Source organism: Nothobranchius furzeri, chromosome 2, assembly GCF_043380555.1.
Source record: "Nothobranchius furzeri strain GRZ-AD chromosome 2, NfurGRZ-RIMD1, whole genome shotgun sequence".
NCBI classification, from domain to species: Eukaryota; Metazoa; Chordata; class Actinopteri; order Cyprinodontiformes; family Nothobranchiidae; genus Nothobranchius; species Nothobranchius furzeri.
In genome coordinates this window covers 95,888,976-95,913,095 of record NC_091742.1, presented here as the reverse complement: position 1 = coordinate 95,913,095, position 24,120 = coordinate 95,888,976, and the positions used below count along the sequence as shown (strand labels likewise).

The following is a 24,120-nucleotide window of genomic DNA, read 5'->3' as shown; positions in this document are numbered from 1 at the left end:
ACTGCACACCCTTGCCTCTCTGGATCTCCTCCAAACTTCATCACGAACAGTTCGCAAGGCAAACTGGATGATTATAGGTCTGGGCATCTTGCTGGTAGCGGCATCGTTTTTCTTCCCTAAGCGATGGACTGTGTCTACTGAGTCCTGTAGTTTTTCCACTGACACCGAGATTACTCTAGTGAGGATGCCAATCACAGTTCCTCTTGTATCCTCTTTGTCTTTTTCAGGGAGGCCCGTCAGTAGAAGATCCCATCTTCTCTTGTACCGGCGGGCTTGCTCCAAGCACAGCTGCTTCAGTGACGCATTTTCTTTTTTCATCAGCACCATTTCTTCCTTCATTTTGCATATGTCTTCTTTAGTCTCTCTCACTGCTTGTGTGTTAGCTTCTATTCTACTTTCAAATGCTTTCAGTCTGTCGTCTTGTTCATCAAATCTCTTTATCAGTAGTTGAATCGCATTTAGAAGGTTTTCGGTGGTAATCTCACCTTGCTCACTCATCTTGCTTCTTTTGTTTGAGTTTTTTGGGGTTTGGGCCTGGGAGTGGCGAGTGAATATGAAGCAATTTCCTGTTTTCTTCCTCCATTGCCTCTATTTCTTCAATTTCTTCTTCTTCGCATGCTTCTTGCAAGGCCGTTAGGCTGTAGTCGTGGTCTGTTATCTTTTGAGCCTTAGCCGCTATGCTACCTTTAGCCATCTTGCTCATGTTGTCACTTGTGTCAAGCCAGCCTCCAATTTATTGTCGGTTCCCGTCTATTCAAAGTATTACAGGAAGGGATGTGGAAACCGGATTTCAAAATAAAAGTAAACTTCGAGTGAATTAACAGATATTTTAAGAACATAATAACATATAATTTAGGCTTGTTCACTATTAGCGGCCTGTCAATATCAAGGCCATCTTATTTTGGATTTCAAAGTAAAAGCCCTGTGAATTTTCAACTCAGTCTGATGTTGCCTTCCAAATTAACCCTTTGATGCATAATGGTCACTACAGTGGACAGGTACTCAAAATTGTTATTTATTTATTTTTGCTATTAAACACAGCTGTTGAAGACTTTATTGCATGTGAGCCCCTCCATTTGGACTTCAGTAAGGCAAGCCAACATATTTCATGTTCAGAATGCACACTGTCCACTGAGATGGACATGTAATAAATTATTTGTAAATTAACAAAATGTTATAAAAATATTTGTTGAAATTTGTTTCACTCACACCTAAAGATGAATAAAAAAAATTGTTTAAAAAATCATGGTTGAAGATCTCATAATTCATGCATCAGAGGGTTAAAGGCCTTTTTAAATTGCCCATATATGACCAAATTTTCAGTGATTTCAAAATGCTTTAAAATAGAAAATTGCTGTTTCCACAGGGTAATTCCACTTTTGATCAACAGTATACAACCCCACAGTGATACTGTATCAATATCAAGTTATTTTGATGTTGCCTTCCAAAATAAAGGCCTTTTTAAATTGTCCACAATTGACCCAATTTTCAGTTATTTAAAAATGCTCTAAAATAGAAAATTGCTGTTTCCACAGGGTAATTCCACTTTAGACCAACAGTATACAACCCCACAGTGATATCAATATCAAGTCATTCTGATGTTGCCTTCCAAAATAAAGGCCTTTTTAAATTGCCCACAATTGACCCAATTTTCAGTTATTTAAAAATGCTCTAAAATGGAAAATTGCTGTTTCCACAGGGTAATTCCACTTTAGATCAACAGTATTTATCCCACCTTTATTTTGGAAGGCAACATCAGAATGTCTTGATATTGATATGGTATCACTGTGGGGTTGTATACTGTTGATCTAACGTGGAATTACCCTGTGGAAACAGCAATTTTCCATTTTAGAGCATTTTGAAATCGTTTAAAGAGTCAGTCAAATATGGGCAATTTCAAATTTCTGTGGTTTGATAGTGTTGATACAAAATGCAACTATTTGGAAATATGACTTTTGCTTTTAAGAGCATTCTGAAGTCATTGAAAGAGTAGTTCAAAAATGAAAATTCACAGGGCTTTTACTTTGAAATCCAAAATAAGATGGCATTGATATTGACAGGTTGCTAATAGTGAACAAGCCTAAATTATTTGTTATTATGTTCTTAAAATATCTGATAATTCACTTGAAGTTTAATTTTATTTTGAAATCCGGTTTCCACATCCATTCCCGTAATAACTTGAATAGACGGGGAACAGAAAACAAACTGGAGGCTGGCTTGACTGCAATGCTGGAATTGGAGGCTGGCTTGACACCAGTATGTTGTCGAAGGGAAAAAGAAAAAACCAAAGAGTAACGGTGGCCAGCCTTGAGAAAAATAACGGTCCGTGGGGCTCAGTGGTTGTTTATGCAGTTCTTTTGATCTTCTTTTGCTTTTTAAGGTTTAAAGTCAAGGACAATTCCGTTTTAAATACCAGAGTTTGCAAAAGTTCTACCGCTCACTCCGCCATCTTACTCCTCCCTCCCATCTTACCTCAGACAGCTGCTCTCTTTCTTGACATTGGGGTGTATGGTGTACGTACTATTTAAACAACTCTAACTTGCTCAATTGTCAACCGATTTTCAAAAGGTTTCATTTGTTATAAACGCCAGAGATGTGTCTGTGAAATAGGGTGGGTTTGGCCCTGAAAATCCGTTTATTTCACTCCACAAAGCATTTAATCTTTCATAGATAACACATTTAATTGTAAGCTACAGTAACTTAAAATATACATTATTATTATATTATATAGATCTATCTATATCTATTCCTGGTTTGTGAAATAGGATTTGTTTAGAGATGAGATTTCAAGGTTCTTTTGAGGTAAAGCCACATAAACAGAACACAGATACAAAATGTGCCCCCCAACAAAAAAAGTCAACCAACACCCAAATCACATCTGTCAGCCAGAACCGGCCCACCAGCAATCAAATTTAACCCAGCGAATTATTTTGTATTTTCACTATTTCTTATATTTTGTTTTCTTATTTATTGACTTTCATGTATTTATTATAAGCTCTTTGGTAATGCTTTCTGAAAAAGTTAGGTAATATCAAAAGATAGATTAGGTTAATAAATAAGATGGATTACAGTAATAAATAAGAGATGGATAATGGACTGACCTTGTGAAGGAGATTTTCAACAGTCATAAAACCAGATAAACAATGTATAGAAGAAGGTAGCAGCAGCAATGGAGCAGCAGTTTCTAATTATTTCATTTACATAAAAACAACTAACAGACTGAATAATTTACAAGTCTAGGTTTCCTTTGCAACAGTTACAGATGAAAGGTGAGCCCACGTTGTCTCAGTTTGTCACAGCAGAGGCACTAGAAGCTCACCCGAACCACCGCAGCTAGACAGGAAGAAGCCACTGGCTTTTCAAAATAATTTAAACATTTCATGATGTTTAAATTCATTTCAAACTACAATTCTTGTTAGTATAAGTGTGAAAATATAGGCTATATACTTTACGCTTCACATTGTTTTGCCATAGTGTAACTGGTTACAGATGAGCTACAAGCTAATGTCAGTCATATGCATGAATATAGGACTGCTTCAATCCTTGCATTTACTGAAACATGGTTAAATGAGAACGTTAGTGATGATTCGCTACACATTGATGGTTTTAGCCCACCAATACGCCTAGACCGGAGCCGCGAGCTCACAGGTAAACAACATGGCGGCGGAGTATGTCTCTACATAAACACTCGGTGTTCCACTATTGTAGTGAGGGAACAGCTACGTTCCACAGACATTGAACTCTTGGTCGTTTCCCTTCGCCCATTTTATCTCCCGAGAGAATTTCCTCAGCTTTTTATCATGCTGGTCTACATTCATCCAGAAGCTAATGCCTCTACAAGAACCAAACACATTTCTACCGTGTTAAACAAAATTGAACAGTTATCACCAGACTCTCCCAAATTTATTCTGGGTGACTTCAATCACTGTCTTGTTGATAAGACCCTGAAAGGCTATCAGCAATATATCAGGTGCCCCACCAGAATGGGTAAGATCCTCGACAAATGTTATGGTTCGGTCCAGGATGCTTACAGAGGCCCCCCCCCCCCCATATAGGTTTTATGGGTTTTACAAATGTGTAAATTGGTTGTGTTTTTAGAATATAGAGATTTTAGTGCTGGCCGCTTCACAATGCTGTCTCGAATTGCCCCTCGGGGACTAATAAAGTTGTCTTGAGTCTTGAGTTACGAGTTGTTAGGGTTGGACTTTTATGTTGAAGGGGTGTTCTTGGCCGGTTGTGTGGAAAGTTCCGGTTCGGTTGTTTAGAAAGAGAAAACGAGTTAGTTTGAATGTAGAGACCGTTAACGATGTTTTTCCTGGAGTTAAGGTGAGGGCTGCCAACACTAACCCGGAATAAAGATCCGAAACGGAAAGAACAAGTTGGAGTTATGACGTTATCTTTAAAAGAATAATCTAAAATGTCGCTGACGTGGCTAGGGTCGTAAAATGCTATGCTATGCTAAGGTTTATGCTTTTTTTTTGGACAAATTATTCTTGCTTCGTATCACAACGTCTTCACAACATGAAGGCTTTGTGTTAGTGTCTGGTTAGAAAGATTGAACTGGATTATTGCGTTGTTTCATACTTGTGCACGTCACCTTCCTTTGTTAGCACTAATAGCATGCTATGCTAATGCTACATAAACAGAAATGAACGTGAAACGTGACGTTATGAAAAAATAACCGGTGACAAACCGATCAGGATCAACTTAGTCATTCATGTAATTTCCCGTTAATATCTTCACTTTTGGTTTTTAGTAACAAACATGCAGCATCTTCTACTCACTCCTTCATAGCATGAATAAAACAATATGACTGATGTGTGAGTGTAAATTTACATGTAACACATGTTTTATAGCATGTGTGTGCTTTTATGTCCACTAGAGTCCTTATTAGTGCCAAGATGCTGCATGTGAGAACATAAATGTCTGCAGCTTTCTCCACTTCTACTTATTTAAATGTAATTTAAGTAAAACAGTGACTGCAAATCTCTGCTGTGTAGTTTATATAATTATTTTATCAACTCTTCATCCGTCCACAGGTGTACGGCAGAAGAAGGAAGCACAGTAACACCCGAGAGATGCTCTGATGAAACCGACAGCAAACACATTAAGGTAGAGAACAACACTTTAGCTTCTCTGTGTAAAACATGAGGATTAACAAAAGTACCATGAACGTTTTATGTGATAAGAAGATTTAATGAACTTATTTTTAATTTCTTTTATTTCTTTGTTATTTTAAACAAATAGTAGCAAAAGGAACAAAACAATACAACTTACACATACCTGAATGAAAAGGAGCAGATTAAAAGATAATCTATATATAATCTGCCCCACTCACACCAGATTAGAGATTTTGCTGGGATATTTGATTTCACATGAGCTTTATAGAACAAGTGTAGAGTCCTGTAATCAGCCACATGGCCCAATGTTAATGTTTGTAACTCAGCCATTAACACACTGGCTGTATATCTGTGACTTTAGACTAATGATTGTTTTTGTTCATTTTGTGTAAAATCATAAATGGATTAGTGTATGTTTATATGTAATTCCCCAGATTTCAATGCAATAAGTCATATATGGAACAATCACATTCTTTTATGACAAAAAGCATTATAATTCAAAGACTCATTTACTCTGGTTACTATAGCAACTATATACTATACCATTAAAATGTTTATGACCCCAAAACCTTAATGTCCCTCATTCTATCAACAGCAATGCCTTCTACAGCCAGTGACATGTCAGTATTTACTCCTCTCTCTTTGGTACTGGTCCGGTCATGAGCTACCAGCTCCCACACCTCCTGCCCACCGTCTGCATGCCGGCCTGTCCTCTGGCCAGTGGGATGTTTGAGTGGCTCTCAGCAAATACATTTGAGTTATTTTACTAATTGTCATTAAATAAGGACACTCCACCCAATACAATTATATGTTGGTCTATGGATGCTTTGAATGATTATTATTGTGGTGAAATCACAATTGGTGAAGTAGAATTAGTATCCAACCTACGTAATACCAGTGTTGGGAAAGTTCATTTAAAAATCGAACTAGTTCAAAGTTCAGTTCATACATTTTTAAATGAACTAGTTCATAATTAAATTTTTTTTAACTAAATTCACTTTTCCAAAAACAAACTGGTTCATAGTTCTTTATATATATATATATATATATATTTTTATATATATATATATATATATATATATTTTTATATATATATATATATATATATATATATATATATATATATATATATATATATATATATATATATATATATATATATATATATATATATATTAGGACTGCACGATATTAGGAAATCCTGCGATAGTCGATAACAGTGCTTAATATTGCGATATCGATATTACTCACGATAAATGAACAAATACTAAAGTATGCAGTGTTGATGTCGTCTGGCGTGTGACGTCTGCTCTGGGTTCAAAGCAAACAAAAACTAATGCATGAATTTCATTACATCATAACATTTTTATTGTAAAAATATGCAGCTGCACCTGCTACTGTATTAGCAGCAAAACAACAAACTGCATGCATGCAGTTTCTCAGTGAGTTTAAAACATCACCTCCACCATAAAACTTTTTCTGATGCTCCAGATACAGAAAAACATCCCTTACCAGGGTTTTAGAATAAATAAATAAATCAGAAAATAAGTTTAAATGTTAAATAATAGTTAACATCACTTAAACGCAACAGCAAATTCTCTCATTGCTACTGAACATTTTCTCCACTTATGTGGTTATGATATAAGGCTGTTGCTGTAATTGGGAAGTGAACTGTGCTGGGCCAAACTAGGAGAATATTAAGATTTTCTGAGGGAAAGAGAAAAACAATTGTCTACCTTTCAGAAGAGGAACTGGCAAAAAAACTACATGGAAAATATGTGAAAACGTTTGTTTTTAACCCCAAATTGAACAAGTTTACCTAGATCTTAAAAAGCAGCTCAGATGATGAAACTGCAACTATGATTCTGATAACAAGCTAACAAATTGAACTAGCTCCTCTTAAGATAACCGGCTAGCAGAGCTTCTGACTGACAGTTTATGTGCAGCAGCAAATCCACTATCCTGATTAACAAGGTTATAAAAGCTCATGAATGAAAAATCACTTTGATGTGTGGGGGAACTTTTCCAGGCCCTCTTTAGCAGGGTGGGACTGGGAGGAGAGTGCTGTAGCCTTTTAGCTGGAAGCTAACCGGAGCCTGGGGCTAACATCACCACCTGGTGGAACACTAGCGACATGAAGGTAGGTGCGTTGGTTCACCGGCACGTGTCGATGTCAGCCCGGTTACTATCAGCTGCTTAACGACACCGAGCGGACTCACGTTCATGTTTGAAAGCAGCGCTGATTCCAGAAACCTCAGCACAAAGTGCGTTCGTTAATCTGAGCCAGCATGACGAACAAGCGAAGCGAGCGGCAGCGGAAAGCAGGGGTGGAGAGGAGATAGTGGAATTTTGGGGTAAGGGTCTACGTAGGGGGCAGGCGTATTACGTGAATGGACCCATCTGATTGGCCGCATATCAGAAGGGCTACATTTGATTGGTCAAATAATACTTCCGCGTAAAAAACAGAGCTGGTTTACAAAAAGTTGATGTATGACACGGATGGAAATGTTTGAACCAAACATTTATCTCTGTCTTTGACGTGCTTTGCGATGGGCCTATCGCACGTCCTGTTATCGCGATGACGATAATTTTTCGATATATTGTGCAGCCCTAATATATATATATAATAATATACATATATATATGTATTAGAGGATTTACGATATATATATATATATATATATATATATATATATATATATATATATATATACCGTAAATCCTCTAATACAGGCCCAAGCCCGTATTTGACTCAAGCTCATCAAGCTCCAGGCCTTTATTGGAAGGAGGGCCAGAATTAGAGGCAGGCCTCAATTTCTATTTGAGCAAAATTAACTAATGGTTCGCTGGAGTTTTTGACAATTAAAATTGCGCCCACATTTTCAAAGTTAAACACATTTCTTTTAACAACGGTAGTTTCTGCTTCAGCCCCCTCCCCCCTCCCCCTGCTTCAGCCCTCTCCCCCCTCCCCCTGCGCAGCGGCCGCAAACTCACTGATGCGCCTGCAGCCTCTCAGAGTTCCTGCTGCTCTAAACATTAAAATAATTATTTCATTTTCTGTTCCTCACTTCTGATTACCTTCAATGGTGTCTGTTTGTTGCAACCAGCAGGTACAAAGTTATTGGAGGACAAAACAGGTATAAGATGATGAATCAGAATCTCCGTATCAAGAGAGGTGAGTTCTGGATAAAATAATTTGGTTGCAACGAAGCTATAAGCTGTTATTATCAAACTGCATACAGACGCTATCTTAGGGGCTGCATGACTTAATTTTTTTTAAAGTCGACAGTCAAGGAATGAAAATCGAGCCGACTTTGACTAGTCGTCGATGACGTCATACACCTGAAGCGGTGCGGGGGTGGGGTGGGGGGTGGGGGGTGGGTGGGAGTGGTTCGCCTGGAGTGTTTGACAATTAAAACTGCACCCACATTTTCAAAGTTAAACATATCTCTTTTAACAGAGGTAGTTTCTGCATCTATACTGCTCCTCTTCAGCTCTCTCCGCCTGTGCAGTGTGCCTGCAGCCTCTCAGATTTCCTGCTGCTCTAAACATTAAAAAAAATTATTTCATTTTCTGTTCCTCACTTCTGATTACCTTCAATGGTGTCTGTTTGTTGCAACCACCCGGTACAAAAACTAACTTGTTTTTATTTGACTATTTTTCTGTCCTGCCTGTTTATTATCTTCCTGCATCTCCTCTCAATCCTAAAGAAAAACTGCTACCTGGGTTCATATATATTCACCTCATGAGTTACCTTTGAACTGCACTTCTAAAAGATCTACCGACCGCAAAAACAGCGGAGTGCGCGCTGCTCGCCGGCCGCATCAGTGAGGTGCGTCACCGGAGGACAAAACAGGTGATGCGCCCCGCTCCACAGCGGCAAAACACATCAGGCACAAATAAAAGACAGAAAACATAAAAGGAAATGAGCCGGCATGAATGATCACGTGTTAAATTTGTTTTTGAGGTGGCGACATCTAATTTGATAGTGTTACTGTGGCCGTGCTCATGACGCAGATGTCTGGAGCGCGTCAACGATCAGAGCTTTGCATGCGCAAGCTGGTTAAGGTTAGGATGGGGGTGAGGGGAAGGTTAAATTGTAAGAGGGTAAACGTCACAATTTGGTTAAATGTCTGTTTTACGGCTGTGTCAGTACCGACGCTCTGGCACAGCGCGTTGCCTCCCGACGTGTAGGAGCTTGTCACCTGCTGACAGCAGGCTGCTGCCTTTTCCGAGGACTGCATCTTGTCGCTCATTATCACGTGACAGCGACTAGTCAATGACAGGCATAAAAGGTCACTACAGAGCAGTGAAGTCGACTAGTTCATACAACCCCTACGCTATCTGTGTGTCTACATTACGGTAGAGGCACCCTCTTGATGGATCCGAAAGTCAGAGGGGTCGGATGACTGCTGGCACCGGAGGGCTGTAGAGAACCGAGGTGCCGTCCTTTCAGTCCTAGAGATGTGTCTCTCGTCACAACAGATGGATGGAACCACGCGTCTTAAAATAACTGAAGGAGTTTTGAGTCAGCTTTATTTTGCAGGAAAAAATATCTTCTTGTTCAGCTTTGCAGGTGCGAAAAAGGTTTAAGGTTTTGACGAAGTGTCAAAATCCTTTTGGTTAAAGAGGTCTGCGAAGATGGCCAGTCTCACGCTTGCTCTCCAACTGTCGAACTGTTGGATGTTCAAACTGAGGAGGAAGCCGAGCGGGCTGGTTTTTGTAGACTGATGTTATCTCTTTTAGAAGGTTACCAAACATCTCAAAACACACGCCTTCTTGATACAGAGCCTCTGAGTCTAGGTAAAAGGTTAACTATGTGTCATGCATTTTCATCTCAACCTTACTCTCTGTCTGGTGTGAGCACATGGTGATGACCTCATCTAGTAAACCACCATCATTGAATACAGTTTCTTGAACATTTCATTGCTTATAATTACCCTTCAATGATTATTTTGAATTATAAAATCATCTTTTCTTTTGGAGAATAAAAAGGTTATCTAACAGAGTTCTCTTGTGAAGAACCTTGGGGAAAAGAATGCTACTGTTCATCCTTATTATCTGTTGGAGCTGCAGTGCAGCTGATGAAGTCATCTGATTAAAGAGACTATGAGCAAACTCCAGACTCCTGTCAAGGGAAGATACAGCAGAACATGTCGTAGCCAGGGTTATTTGATCTGGCTGTACATATGGCATGTGGGATCTTTAAAATCAGGCAATTTCGTGACGTTACATAGGAGTCACTGTATCAACACAGGAAGTGTATTAAAGTCAAACTCTGGTGTAAAAATAACTAAGTCCTCAACCTCTGGAAAAGTAACACTGTTTGGTTTTCACTAAGGTGACAAGCTGCTGCTATTTTAACAATTAACCCTCTGGGGTCAATGGACGCGTATCCACGTCTTTTGAACAGGTATGATTTGGGACGCTGTAGCAGCAAGACTCCGCCTCCCTGAGTTTCGGTTTCAATTCAGCTTTAAAAAGGAGATTATAAACTACACTCCAGTTTTTAAATTTTGTTAATAGGCAACGTAAAAGCGGAGTGGTGGGCTCAACACACGGGAGGCGACAAACGACCGCGATCAGCGAAATTTGTCACTGTTGCTTTTATTACCTGACACACGGGAGCGATCCGCGGCAGCGCACATGTCTCATTGAAACTGAATGGAGGAGAGGCGATGTTGCCTCCCGTGTGTCGAGTCCATTATACTAAACTAAAAAAATGACCTATTTTTAGACAATCTGATGACTTGTCAAAACAGCAGTTTAGTAATCCGTGAGAGGGAATGTGCTTGTGAACATAAAAAACCCACAAAAACATGAGATCCTTTTGCTGTTGGTGGAAGTCTCACATATTCAATTGATAAAAAGTATCATTATGTAGCTGAGAGAGAGAGGAAGGCTGCACGAGTAACGAGATGTGCGCAAAAAGGAGCCGCTTGGCAGGGAAAGGAGTGGCGCAAACGGACTAACAACAAACAATTAGACAGACATTGACGGTAAACTTCATATTTTGGAGCGATCCGGACAGATTTATTGTCGCTGCAGTTTAGTAGGCTTTTATTAGGCTTTAATAAAGGATGATGAGAAGGATAAATGTCCACCAGGCAGTTCAGATAGTACGGCTGTTTTTTGAACTGGAAGCAGAGGAAGTGGACGGAGACTCACAGCCGGAGTCTGAGGCAAATAGCGAGGATGTTGATGACGATGTGGCAGATCCATCCTTCCTCGTAGAAGAGTTGGGTCATGATGAGGTAGAGGATGAAGGCAGAGATCCAGCTCCTCGGAGATCCAACAAGAGGAGTGGGCGGCGCCGCGCAGCTGACAGATCTCGATCTCCGTGGCGTAAGACTGAGCCACTGCCCACTCCAAAATGCATGTACATTATTGCCAAATTAATAAAATGAGTATAAATTCAGATAGTCCAGGTTGTCCTGAAAAAATGATACCCTATAAGGCAATATTTATTGTTTTTATTAGAAAATACAAAAGAAAAACCAAAATGAGTCAAAAACGGTGATGTACACCCTGGACCCCAGAGGGCTAATAATTTTTTTTTTATTTGTCATTTGCTATATTTAGTCAAATTTTTATAAATGTACAGTCTAGATTACGATTCTAAATTATAAAAAAACATTCGTCATAAATGTTTGTTGGTTTCACAGTCAAATAAACAACTTTTTTCCCATTCGGATTTTATGTTTTTGAGTGATTTAAGGTCTTAATATGCAACCCCTTTATGTCCAAATATAATAAATAAGCATATATTCATAAAGTCCAGGTTTTGCTGAAAAGATAGATACCACATAAGGCAGTGCTTATGGTTTTTATTTTGGAAATACAAAGGAAAACTCTAAATTAGTCAAAAACGGCAAATTACACCCTGGACCCCAGAGCGTCAAACTAAGCAGATCTTTTAGTAATAAAATGCAAAGTCAGTGTGAACCACTATCATTTGTTGCACCTGTTTCTGGTGCACACACACCCAGTTTTACTTTATTGACCCATCATTCTAGATATGTAAGGTTAACATTGTTTGTAATGTGTTTGTGTTCCCTGTAGATGTTCAGCAGTTGATGCTGATTTAAAAAGCAGCTCCTGATCAACTGAGGTCTGGTGTTAACCAGAAGGATCTGGAGCCCTTCAACACGACAGAAGAAATGTGGGAACAGCTTAATGAGATGGAAACTGATGCCACCGGGACTTCATTCTCTGCAGTTTCTTGCCAGTTTGAGGAAGAAAAAGTTCAGTTGCCACAGTTTGATCAGCACCAACCTAAAGACAGAGACCTTTCAACCAGAAGCACCACTGACCAGATGAAAGCAGCAAGTGGTGGAGAGGACTGTGGAGGAGCAGAAAGTACCAGGAGTCCAGATCTAAATCCTTATGAAGATGATTCCCACTCTTCAGAGACTGAAGTCAGTGAGGATGAAGATGACCAGGATGGAAACAATTCTTACTGTCAACTGAAACTCTTCTCAGACTCTGAGCCTAAAACTGAAGACAATAACAAAGACCAGAATGAGAGCAAGTCTTCTAAATCAGATGTTAAGGCAGTCAAATCTTTTCACTGCCCTGAATGTGGTAAAGAATTTCTCTATGAGCGGTCTCTCCAGAAACATGTAAGAGTGACAAGTCATTCAGGAATGAAGTCTTCTGGCTGTTGGGTTAATAAGAAACGTGTCAGAGTGAAGAAAAATGTAGACTCATGCAGGGAAATCCAGACAAAACAAAAATATTTTAGTTGTGATGATTGTGGAAAAATATTTAGCAGATCACATTTAAACACACACATGAGAGTCCACACAGGAGAGAAGCCTTTTACTTGTGAGCTCTGTGGGAATAGATTTAGTAAAAAGGGAAGTTTAAACAGACATATGAGAGTCCACACAGGAGAGAAGCCCTTTGCTTGTGAGCTCTGTGGACAAAGATTTAGCCAAAAGGGTTGTTTAAACAAACACATGAGAGTCCACACTGGAGATAAGCCTTTTGCTTGTGAGCTCTGTGGAAATAGATTTAGTGAAAAGGGAAGTTTAAACAGACATATTAGAGTCCACACAGGAGAAAAGCCCTTTGCTTGTGAGTTCTGTGGACAAAGGTTTAGCCTAAAGGATCCTTTAAACAAACACATGAGAGTCCACACAGGATGGAAGCCTTTTGCTTGTGACCTCTGTGGGAATAGGTTTAGTGAAACGGGAAGTTTAAACAGACACATGAGAGTCCACACAGGAGAGAAGCCCTTTGCTTGTGAGCTCTGTGGACAAAGATTTAGCCTTAAGGATAGTTTAAACACACACATAAGAGTCCACACAGGAAATAAGCCTTTTGCTTGTGAGTTCTGTGGGAATAGATTTAGTGAAAAGGGTCATTTAAACAACCACAGGAGAGTCCACACAGGAGAGAAGCCCTTCGCTTGTGAGCTCTGTGGACAAAGATTTAGCCAAAAGGGTAATTTAAAGACACACATGAGAGTCCACACAGGGAACAATGCATCCATTTAATTACAAGTGTTCCTGTTGTTTTCATGTTCTTAATGCGAGTCTTGGCTGTTCTATTGATGCAGATTACCCTAGATTATCAAAATAAAATTTCACCAGACTTTATTTATTCTTTATTTAACCAGGAAGATCCCATTGAGATTAAAAACTTCATTTTCAAGGGCGTCCTGGCCAAGGGGCAGCAAAAATTAGTCATAAAATTTCTGTTAGACAAATAGTTATATACAGACTTATAGAAGGCAGTTGTAACACAGGGAATCTGTCTCAAGTGTTCTCAATCTGGTTTTAAATGTGTGAAGGAGTTAGGCTCGGTTAATTTCCTGTCATCTGTTCCATGAAGAAGAAGCAGAGTGAACAAAAGCCCTTTTGATACTCTATAAGAAGGGCCAAAGCCACCTGAGGAGGCTGAGGTCCTTCTGAGTTAATTCCCATCCGCTAAACTCTTTACCGTTCTGTTGTTGGCTTTGTTCATTCTGCTGTGGCCTGTTGTTGTGCAGGCAGCTATGACCGAGACAGGACGGGACTGAAGAGCTAGTTCGGAAAGCTAGCACCGTTCTGCTTTGCCCACTGGATTCTTTTTATTGGGCCTGGCATGAAATCAATTAAACTTGTCTGATAATTTCCTGGTTGATTAAGCAGCTGAGGGCATTGTTAATCACTTTCAGCTGTATTGGTGTTCATGGACTTAACGACAGGTGCACTAAAGTGGCAACAATTACTGGTTTAACATGTAGAGGTCTTTTCTAGTTTCTCCCTCTTGATCTTTTTCAGCTGGTTTTCCACTCGTGCTAGTTTTGGCTCTCTACTGGCAGTATGAGAGCATTCCTTAACCCTACAGAAGTTGCACTGGTTATCCAACTTCTCCAGCATGGCACATCCACACGTGCTGCAGCAAGAAGGTTTAATGTGTCTCCCAGCACAATCTCCAGAACATGGAGATTTCAGGAGACTGGCGGTTATTCTCGGAGAGCTGGACTGGGCCGTAGAAGGTCCACAACCCATCAGCAGGACCGATACCTGCTCCTTTGTGCAAGGTGGAACAGGCTGAGCACTGCTCGTGCCCTACAGAATGACCTTCAGACGAGAGCAGGTTCACCCTGAGCACCTGTGATAGACGTGAAAGAGTCTGGAGAAGACGAGGAGAACGTTATGCTGCCTGCAATGTCGTTCAACATGACAGGTTTGGTGGTGGGTCAGTGATGGTCTTGGGAGGCATATCCATGGAGGGACGCACAGACCTCTACTGCCTAGGAAATGGTGCTCTGACTGCCATAAGGTATTGAGATGAAATCCTTGAACCCTTTGTCAGACCCTACTAGGGATGAGCCGGATATTCGTTTCAGACGAGTATCCGGTACGGATAAAGCATTTTTGACGAATACGAGCATGAAACGAGTAAACCTCGTAAATATCAGTAATCGTGCTGAAGGAAAATCCTCATTGGGTAACTGACTGTCTTCACGCTCTGTGATTGGCCAGTCACATAGAGCGCCCACCCCTCCCTACACATAAAACTAGCCGGCCGGGAGTGCAGTCCGGCAGGCTCATCCACGCACACACACAGACAGTAACGGATCTCGCTGTAGTTGCTTCATTGTTGCTCACGTTTCTTCAGTTTTCCCTAGGTTTTCTTCAGCTCGCCTCTTTTTTGGTTGAATATTTAAAGTTACTTTTTCATAACTTACATGGTTTATTTGAAAAGACAGAGCTGACGTGCTGCATCAGTCACTCACTACCTCCGCTCCGGTTGGGTTTTTTATTTTTTTTAACTCCCTTCTCTCCCTCTCACCCTCTCTATCTCTCTCTCTCTCTCTCACACACACACACACACACCTTAATCAACATTGTTTTGTTTAACTTTGTGTGGGGCAAAATGCCAAGAACGTCAAGAAAAAAATCTGTTTAATCAAATTAAAATGAAAAAATATAAAGTTGTGTCTGGTTCTAGCATTTCATATTTCCTAGTTCCTACTGCATGAGTTCAGATGTATTAATCCATGCACCTAAATATTAATGTTCTGATTTTATTGAAAAACTTGTTCCGTAATAGTTTCTTTACTATTGTGGTCAAAAATATTTAATCTAAATTCTAAGGCTGCTCTGTAAATAGTTTTCAAATAAACAATACACATATCAACTTCTGATCATTCCATATCATTTTCAGACTTAAAATAATATACTGATGTAAACCACACCCACTTCCAGGTTATGTCACACCCACTTCTGGGTTATGTCACGCCCATTCCGAGTACAGATAATTTAGTTGGTTGAACAGATACAGATAGTGGTGTACTCGCTCATCCCGCTGATGCAGTAGGTCCTGGTTTTCTCCTAATCCACGACAATGCCCGGCCTCATGTGGCAAGAGTATGCAGGCAGTACCTGCAGGATGAAGGAATTGAAACAGTTGAATGGCCTTCACGATCCCCTGACTTAACCCAATAGAACATCTGTGGGACATCAAGTTTTGGTCCATTAGGCGGCGCCAAGTTGCTCCTCAGACTGTACAAGAGCTCAGGGATGCCCTCACACAGATCTGGGAGGAAATGCCACAAGTCTAGCCTGGCAAGCCAGACTAAATAAATGTATTATTTAGTCTGGCCATGCTCCATTGACGGCTCTTGGTTGTGGGGCGGGTTCTACCATTGTCTTCCAAATGATCTCCGCATTCCACTGGACAATGAATGTGACATACTCTTGTTTCACTCTGTTGCATCAACCCACCCACCAGGCATATAGAGTGACCTGATTGGCCCACAAAGCGGATAAAGCTCTGTGATTTGTTCACTAAGCAGATAGAGCACCATGATTGGTCCACCATTATGGACCAATCACAGCTCTTTATGTGTTTGAAATCCCTCTAGAGAGCTGTGATTGGCTAGCCAGAGTCCTGGTAGGAGCTGCAGAGGTTCCAATGGAGCGTGCCTAGACCAAACTTTGCAAAGCAAGAATTTGGCCTAGTTCACTAGACTACCACAAGACACCATCCGTTGTCTCATTAGGAGCATGCCCTGACGTTGTCAAGCATGCACACAAGCTCGTGGGGGCCACACAAGATACTGAAAAGCAATTTGAGTTGCAGAAATTTAAGTTTTTGAAATAATGGACTAGCCTGCCACATCTTCATTTCACTCCGATTTTAGGGTGTCTACACAACTGAGCCCTCTGTAGGCTGATAACTTTTATTTCCATTAAAATACTTGACATCCTTTTGTTCCTAAGACATTGCCCTGTCGTTATTTGTATAGATATCCAACTTCATATTGAGATCTGATGTATCTAATTTGTTTTTTTTAAAGTGTTCCTTTAATTTTTGTGAGCAGTGTATTATACTTTCAGATGCCAGCACTGTTTATGGTGATTTTATTTATGTTGGGATTTTTCCTCTTTCTTTACTCGTGTAAAATTAGGAGCAGAACCTTTGCAATTTAATTGTGCTGGCACCACTTCCTGTTCTTGGGCAATGGCAGTAGAACTTTCTAATTCTAATTAGTTTGCATTATTATAATTTAGGTATTTTCTATTTCCTATATTTTTAGTTTATAATTATTTCAGTGTAACGTAGCTCATGAAATGTAATGTGATGTGTGGGATGTTGTGATGGAAGCTAGATGTTTTAGTAAAACCGTTCTTTGTTTCTGAAGTCTGGGTTGTAAAAGTAAATCGGCTGGTTGTTTTGGATCTAGAGAGTTGTTTATAAAATCACCCGACGCAATCTGTTGAGCCTACGATAATCTTTTGTGGAGATCCCCTTTCAGATCCAGGGAGTCACGACTTTGGGATGGACATGGACCTCAAGGTACCAGGAACTGTAGATCAGCTCCGATATGACCCGTCTAGTCTTGAGATATCTCCAGGGCCCAGTTTTTCAAAAGTAAGCCACTAGGACAGGGGTCGGCAACCCGCGGCTCTTCCATCCATCTGATGCGGCTCTCTGTGCTTGTAAAATAATGAATGGATATTTAAATAAAATGCTTTATATTTTACTGCATTAATTTTACATCTGTATGCCAATTCTAAATGTAAAGATTGTCTGCGTAAACCTGAACAGTTCCAACCCGGTCTACTGTGAGACCGGGTTGACGGGTCACGCTTCATAGGAGCTTTCTGAGCTGACGAGGATGTGAGATTCTGGGCTTCTCCTCAGACGGCTCCTGGATGTGTCACCACATTGGAGACAGGAACAAGCACTATTCAGCCAAAGTTTCATAATCAGGGAACATTTTCTAAGTGACAAGTCTCGCTTCAGTCAGAGGAATCTTCCTGCATGCGCTCTGGTTCTGCGACGCGCTCCAAGCCCCTCTCCACATCTTCAGCTCGCCGTGCACCGTACGTACACACTGACAGTGAGATGCGCTGAGCAGTGTCCAGCTCAGATGTTCAGAAGGAAATCTTTTCTTGAGTGATTTAGCTACATCTGCGAGGTGCGAAACGAATAAAGTGTCAGTTCGTCTGCATGCGTCGGGGTAATTCTTTCTATTCTTTCTCCGTCAAAATAAACGATCAAACACAGGAACTATCCGGTCAACACAAGCCCTGCTTTTAACTGTTCTGTTTTCTTGTGAAAATTGTTGCAAAGAGATATAATTTAACTTGATTACCACCAGAGCCAGGCGCACTGCACCGTTATCTCCGTCACTGTAAATGAGGGAAAAACAAATTGATCGGATCCTTTTCTGACCTTCCCCACCTATAAAGTTTAAGTACAACAGCCTGGATTTGTATTCTGAACAGTCTAAACATGTTTTAAAAACAAACGTATGACAAAAGTGGCACCTGCTCAGTAAAACCACCAACAGGGTGAAAAATATCAAAATATTGTAGACAGAGACGGGCTACAACTTCTGGATCCACTTTATATAAATCGTTTTATTGATTATCGTCTTATGAAAGATAGCTTTGACGTACACGAGCGACCGGTACTGGCTGCTGTCACCTGTTGTGAGCAGCTCTCTGCTGTCTGAGGGTAGGCCCCGCCCACAACGCCACGGCTCCCAGTGTTTTCTTTACTGTGGGAAACGGGTAATAATGGCTCTTTGATGGGAACAGGTTGCCGACCCCTGGTCTATGTCTATGCAGGACAATAAAGTTTTGAGGTTTTAAAACTACTTCTGGGGGCAGAGTTGCAATGACATGCGCACTGCGTTGCCCTAGCGCCAATGTAAAACAGAAAAGGCGGACAGGGATACAGGGCCAACATTACCAGTAATCAAAGATGTACCCGTTACATTTAAATCGGATGTCTGGGCTAATTTCGGTTTTGGGATCCTGGACGTGAAAGAATCACTTAACACAGTATTTGTTTACTATTTTTAAGTTCAGTAATATTCTATCTTAAAGCTGCTCTACTGAAAACATTATTTCTTATATTATTTAAGTAATTATAGGCAGCACACTTTAAAAATTATTGCTCACTGTAGTGAATAGATGCATGTTCTGTTTTTCAGGGATTTCGAAATCAAAAAGAAATTGAAAACTATTCTACTGCTTTTATTAAGTAATGAAATTTTTTGTGTGAAGAATCGTGATGCATTTCAGACTCAAATCCAATCTTTAGGCAGATAATCGGAATCGGATCGAATCGTGAGGCAGGTAGAGATGCACACCACTAGTGTTTGATGTGGAAAACACACACACACACACACACACACCAATTAAAATAATGCTGATGGCGTGGATTAGAAGCCAGGTGATGGTTTACGTATTTAAATTATGATCAGGCTGCTGTAAATTGTGATGTCCATCCACATCCAGACACAATTAACCTCTATTCGCTCTGCTCTTGTCTGGGCTGACGTAGCTGATGGTGCGTGCGGCGCGCCTAGCAGCTGTGATGCACATTTTACGCAGTTGGAGAGGTGGGCTGGATGCTTTGCTTTTACTGGAAGATGGATTCTTTTTTTTTCTTTTTTTTAAATGTCGGAGATTTTGCCCCATGAATAACCGTAAAAACTACCGGTGTGCATGTACCCTTATGAAAGAGTCCTACGTTGAGAGGTAAATTTTAGAAGTGCAGGTAATGCATTCTGGTGCTTATAAATGAAAAATGAATTAAATTGGGAGATTTTACTTCATATTTTAGAAATAAAATGATGGGGAAAACATTTTATGACGTTGTTTCAAACGAAATTTTCTAGCACGACCTGCCTGCTTCACTCAAGTCACAGCTTATTAAGGTCCGTGCAAAATTACTGTGGCCCACCCAAAAATGAAAACCTGGCGCCGCGCCTGTTATAAACCTCAGCAAATTGTTGTTCTTCACTTTATCGAACTCAGAGTTTGTGCAGCTAATGTCAAGATGTAAAATTATGAATTCAGTCGAGCTCTTCCCTCCCTCCCTCTCCTGTTTCTCCTTAAAACCCGACAGCCGATGTCGGGTTTCAAGGAGAAACAGGAGAGGAAGGGGAAGAAGGAGATGAGGCAAACAGAGTGAGTGCGAGAAATCAGACTGGTGTGGAGGTGAGCAAAATGGCTGGAAAAGTGTGGGTGTTTGAAGAAATACACTCCTCGATGTCAAATGGTTTTATTGACAAGGATGAAGGAGCCCTGCGACGACATACAAAGCTCAGTGAGCGGAAGCTAACGGCAGCGTGAAGCAGCAGCATGGGCTGAAGACCAAAGCTAAGCAATGTGATAAAATAGGTAAATAACTGCAGCGCGGCTTAGCGTTCATACTGACAATGTAACCATTACATTAGCTTAACAAGCAGGTGAAGACTTACAGATACAAGTCGAACAGTAGCATGGATAGACAGCAGTAGCATGGATAGACAGCAGTGTGATGGTTGAGCAGCAGCAATCCAAATGAGAGGCAGCAGTATGTACAGTGAGGGGTCGTCACATGTATGTGACTTCAGGCACGTCCGTGAATACACCTTTTTCCCTCGAGGCTTGATTGCAGCACACCCTAGTGGCCAGTGGTGACCTCTGCAGTTGCGTGGCAGGTACAGGTAGAGAGAGCTTCCGCATTTCCAGATGTATCCTTCAGGGGTCCCCATTCCCATGACTGAGGGGACCGCGAGAACATGTTTGTTTGTGTTCCATGGGGGGTAGAAAGGTCGTCCAGTCATTACAAGGCTCAACAGGGTCACATTTATGGTGACATATCCACGGACATCAGACCGAGTTGTCAACCAATGTTTCTTTGGCAGGGGATTTAATCCATCAGCTGGGAGAATGTCATCACAGATGGATTTGCCTAGACGAATCGTGAAGTTTAAGCATGGCGTGGAGAAACAGAAGGGATCTTTTCCTGTGAGGTGAAGGAGATGCAACCCCTGGGAAATAGATGAATTAGTTGAGGCAGAGAAGTTGGCAGGGCGTGTCCAGCGTCTTTGTTGATGTTGAGGTGAGCAGCAGTGTGGGATGGTGCACTTCCGTCCCTTAATAGCTTGGATGGTGAGGGCGTGTAGCAAACATACAGTGTCATTCATCGAGGTGGGGATAGCTGTCATCGTGGGGTTTTCCATTGAATGATGGGGGATCCAGGAAGAAACATAGCAGCTGTTATTAAATCCTAGTCTTTTAGCAGTTAGATTTACCATGTGGAACCAGGTGTTTGGGTGTGCTTGGTGGATTTCTATAGGAGTAGGCTTTGTTTGTGTGCTGTGTGCATTCTTCAGAGCCCAGTGGACTGTAGTAAACAGTAGGGGGATGTCGGAGAGCTTCATGGTGGTGGAGGTGCAAACAACTGAATTAATAGCCTTCCCCTAATGGGAAGTTTGACCGCTAGGTGTCAGGGATCTTTTACCTGTGTAATCTTCATCGAGCGTTGAGACGCAGAGATACTAAAAATCAAAGCTCCTTTGTAGCCGGTCTTCCCCCTGACACGTGTCTATTAATTCAGTTGTTTCTGCATTTCGCAATGGGAGAGATGATTCCAGGTGGGTCGTTCAGCGATTTTTACAGCAGTGGGAGTGGCCAGCAGAACTTGGAAAGGTCCTTCCCACTTGGGACTGGTCCAGTTTTTTCTTTTGATGACTTTGATGAAGACCCAGTCCCCAGGCTTAATGGCAGGCATTGTGTCCTTCAAAACAGGAGAAAAAAAAGGCCAGGTATTGCGGTTTGTGATTCTTTAGGCAAAATAACCATTTTCATGTAATCAGCCAAGGTTAGTTCATTTTCAGTTTTCTGTAAGTTTTTGTTAACCAAGTGCAGTTTATATGGCCTGCCATAAATGATCTCAAAAGGTCTTAGTCCTAGGTTATTAGGAGTTATTCTCATGTAGAGCTTTTCCAAGTCTAAACATTCTGGTCAAGGATTTTTAGTCTCCTCTATGCACTTCCTGAGCCTGCTCTTTATGGTAGCGTTATTCCCCTCAACAAGGCCGGCACTGGCGGGGTGATATGCGCAGTGGTTCTTTAATTTGATTCCCAAATGAGCTGCCATGTTCTGAATGACCTCATTCACAAAGTGAGGTCCATTGTCGGAGTAGATTACTTCTGGAATGCCGTGATTGGCAATTATGGTTTTGCATAAGGCTTTGGCTACTGTTAGGGCATCATTCTTAGCTGTTAGGACAATCTCAACCCATTTAGAGAAAGCATCGACAATGACTAAACAGTATTTGTAGGGACCACTCTGTGTTAATTCAATAAAATCCATGTACAACATTTGGAAAAGGTCATTTGTTGAGGAAACTGTCCCCTCTTTGGTCTCACATTTCCTTGAGGATAATGTTTCACGCATATCACACATGACCTGCAGAAGTTCTTGAGGTAGGTTTCAAGGTTGTATGTAGTAAAATGCTGTTTGATTAAGTGACTCATCCCCCCTGTTGACACATGACATGGGCCATGCGCCACCAGGGCTGCAGCCTTGAATAGAGACTTAGGCAGAACAGGTTTACCATGTGTAACATAGAGACCATCCTGAGACAAAGTTGCACCTTTAGTTTTCCAAAGTTGTTTTTCAGCAGCTGGGGCATGTGTCTGCATGTCAGTTAAGACAGTGTGATCGATAAGGGAATCAGTTGTCTGTGCAGTGAACAAGTCTGAGGAACTGAAAATGCCCTGGGACGCAGATTTAGCTACCTCATCAGCTAATCTGTTCCCACAGGAAACCGAGTCTTTTCCTGAGGTGTGGGCTTGACATTTACAGATTGCAAGAGCAGATGTCAACAGAACAGCTTTAAGGAGTCTGAGTACAAACTGAGAATGCGTGATGGGTTTCCTTGGGGATGTAACCATCCCTCTTTGTTCCCATTGTTTAGCAAAAACAATGCACAGTAGAAAAAGCATATTGGCTGTCAGTGTAGACTGTCAGGGGCTGACCAGAAGCAAGTTCACATGCTCTATTCAGGGCTATTATTTCAGCAGCCTGAGCTGATAAATGCGGTGGTAAAGATTTAGCTTCAATCACGTGATCAGGTGACTGCACAATAGCATAGCCAGTTTGAGTTGCGCCTGTCTCTGTTTTGGAGCTGGAACCATCCACAAACCACATCAAACCATCAGGGAGTGGGGCTATCAGCGAACCCTTGTGGTAAATGATTGAATGTGTATTTTGAGTTTTTGTAGGTGAAGGCAAACCAAAACTGCGAGTCAGGATGAACAGGAACACTGAAAAAGGCATTGCTCAGATCAATCACAGAAAAGTACATCCTGGAAGGCTTGAGTGAATTTAACAGCGTGTGAGGATCAGGCACATGTGGAGCACGGGTTTGCACAGCAGTGTTAACCATTCTGAGATCTTGTATCATACGCCAAGCTTTTCCATCAGCCTTTTTCATAGGCCAGAAGGGCGACAGCTGTGTTGAGGCCACTGATCATTTACAGCTGCCCAGACCTGATCTCAAGGACACACCTATTACATGGAGAATCAGGACAAAGTCTGATAACTCCAGCTTCCAGGAGTTCTGATATCACTGGTGCAATGCCTTTCTCTGCCTCAGGGGACAAAGGGTACTGTTTAACTCTGGGCCTAAACTGGGATTTTGGTTTAATCTGAACAGGTGGGATTGAGTTCAAAAGGCCGACATCAGTCGGGCCTGTGGACCAAAGTGTTTCAGGGATCTGTTTAAGTTGCTCCTCCTCCTCATCCGTCAACAACACAAAGTCACAGAAGCTGCAGAATCTGACTCTCCGTTTGTTATTAGATAGGAGGTGGTCAACACAACAGGTGACATGGGAAGAAAGGAGGCCTGATAAGATAAATCAGGACCTGGTCTGAGTGCCATTGTCACATGGAGTTGTGACAAAGGCGTCTCGTCTTTGGCCGTGTCAGTGAGCACTGGCCCCACTGTTCTCATAACGAGCTCTGTTTCTGCTAGATTTATATCAAAGGGAATTTGCAATGAATAATAGACACATGTGGGGTCGTGGAGATAACAACAATCATCAGCCACACGAACTGCCCTCATGCCATCTTGTATTGGGACAATAGAGATCTTTAGTTCTGAAATGAGGTATCTGCCCAGAAGATTTAAAGGGCAGTCTGGTGCAATGAGCAGGGAGGTTCTTTTTTCCAGTCCTGTCACCGGATCACCCACCAGAACAGGTTTA

At 41.2% G+C, this 24,120-nt stretch overlaps 1 protein-coding gene across 4 annotated transcripts; it reads left to right on the top strand.

Annotated features, from left to right (window-relative positions):
- Positions 1–3,575: 3,575 nt before the first annotated feature.
- Positions 3,576–13,718, top strand: LOC107373020 (gastrula zinc finger protein XlCGF57.1). Of its 4 annotated transcripts, none has more exons than XM_070548645.1 (4): positions 4,198–4,326; positions 5,040–5,112; positions 8,231–8,295; positions 12,183–13,718. In XM_070548645.1, the coding sequence occupies exon 4, from the start codon at positions 12,281–12,283 to the stop codon at positions 13,619–13,621; it is 1,341 nt and encodes a 446-aa protein (XP_070404746.1). In that variant the 5' UTR covers positions 4,198–4,326; positions 5,040–5,112; positions 8,231–8,295; positions 12,183–12,280; the 3' UTR covers positions 13,622–13,718. The 4 variants fall into 4 exon arrangements, with proteins under 4 accessions (XP_070404747.1, XP_070404746.1, XP_070404744.1 ...); XM_070548643.1 differs by having other exon boundaries at positions 8,228–8,295; XM_070548646.1 differs by lacking the exons at positions 8,231–8,295; positions 12,183–13,718 and adding an exon at positions 5,716–6,131 and having other exon boundaries at positions 3,576–4,326.
- Positions 13,719–24,120: the final 10,402 nt, after the last annotated feature.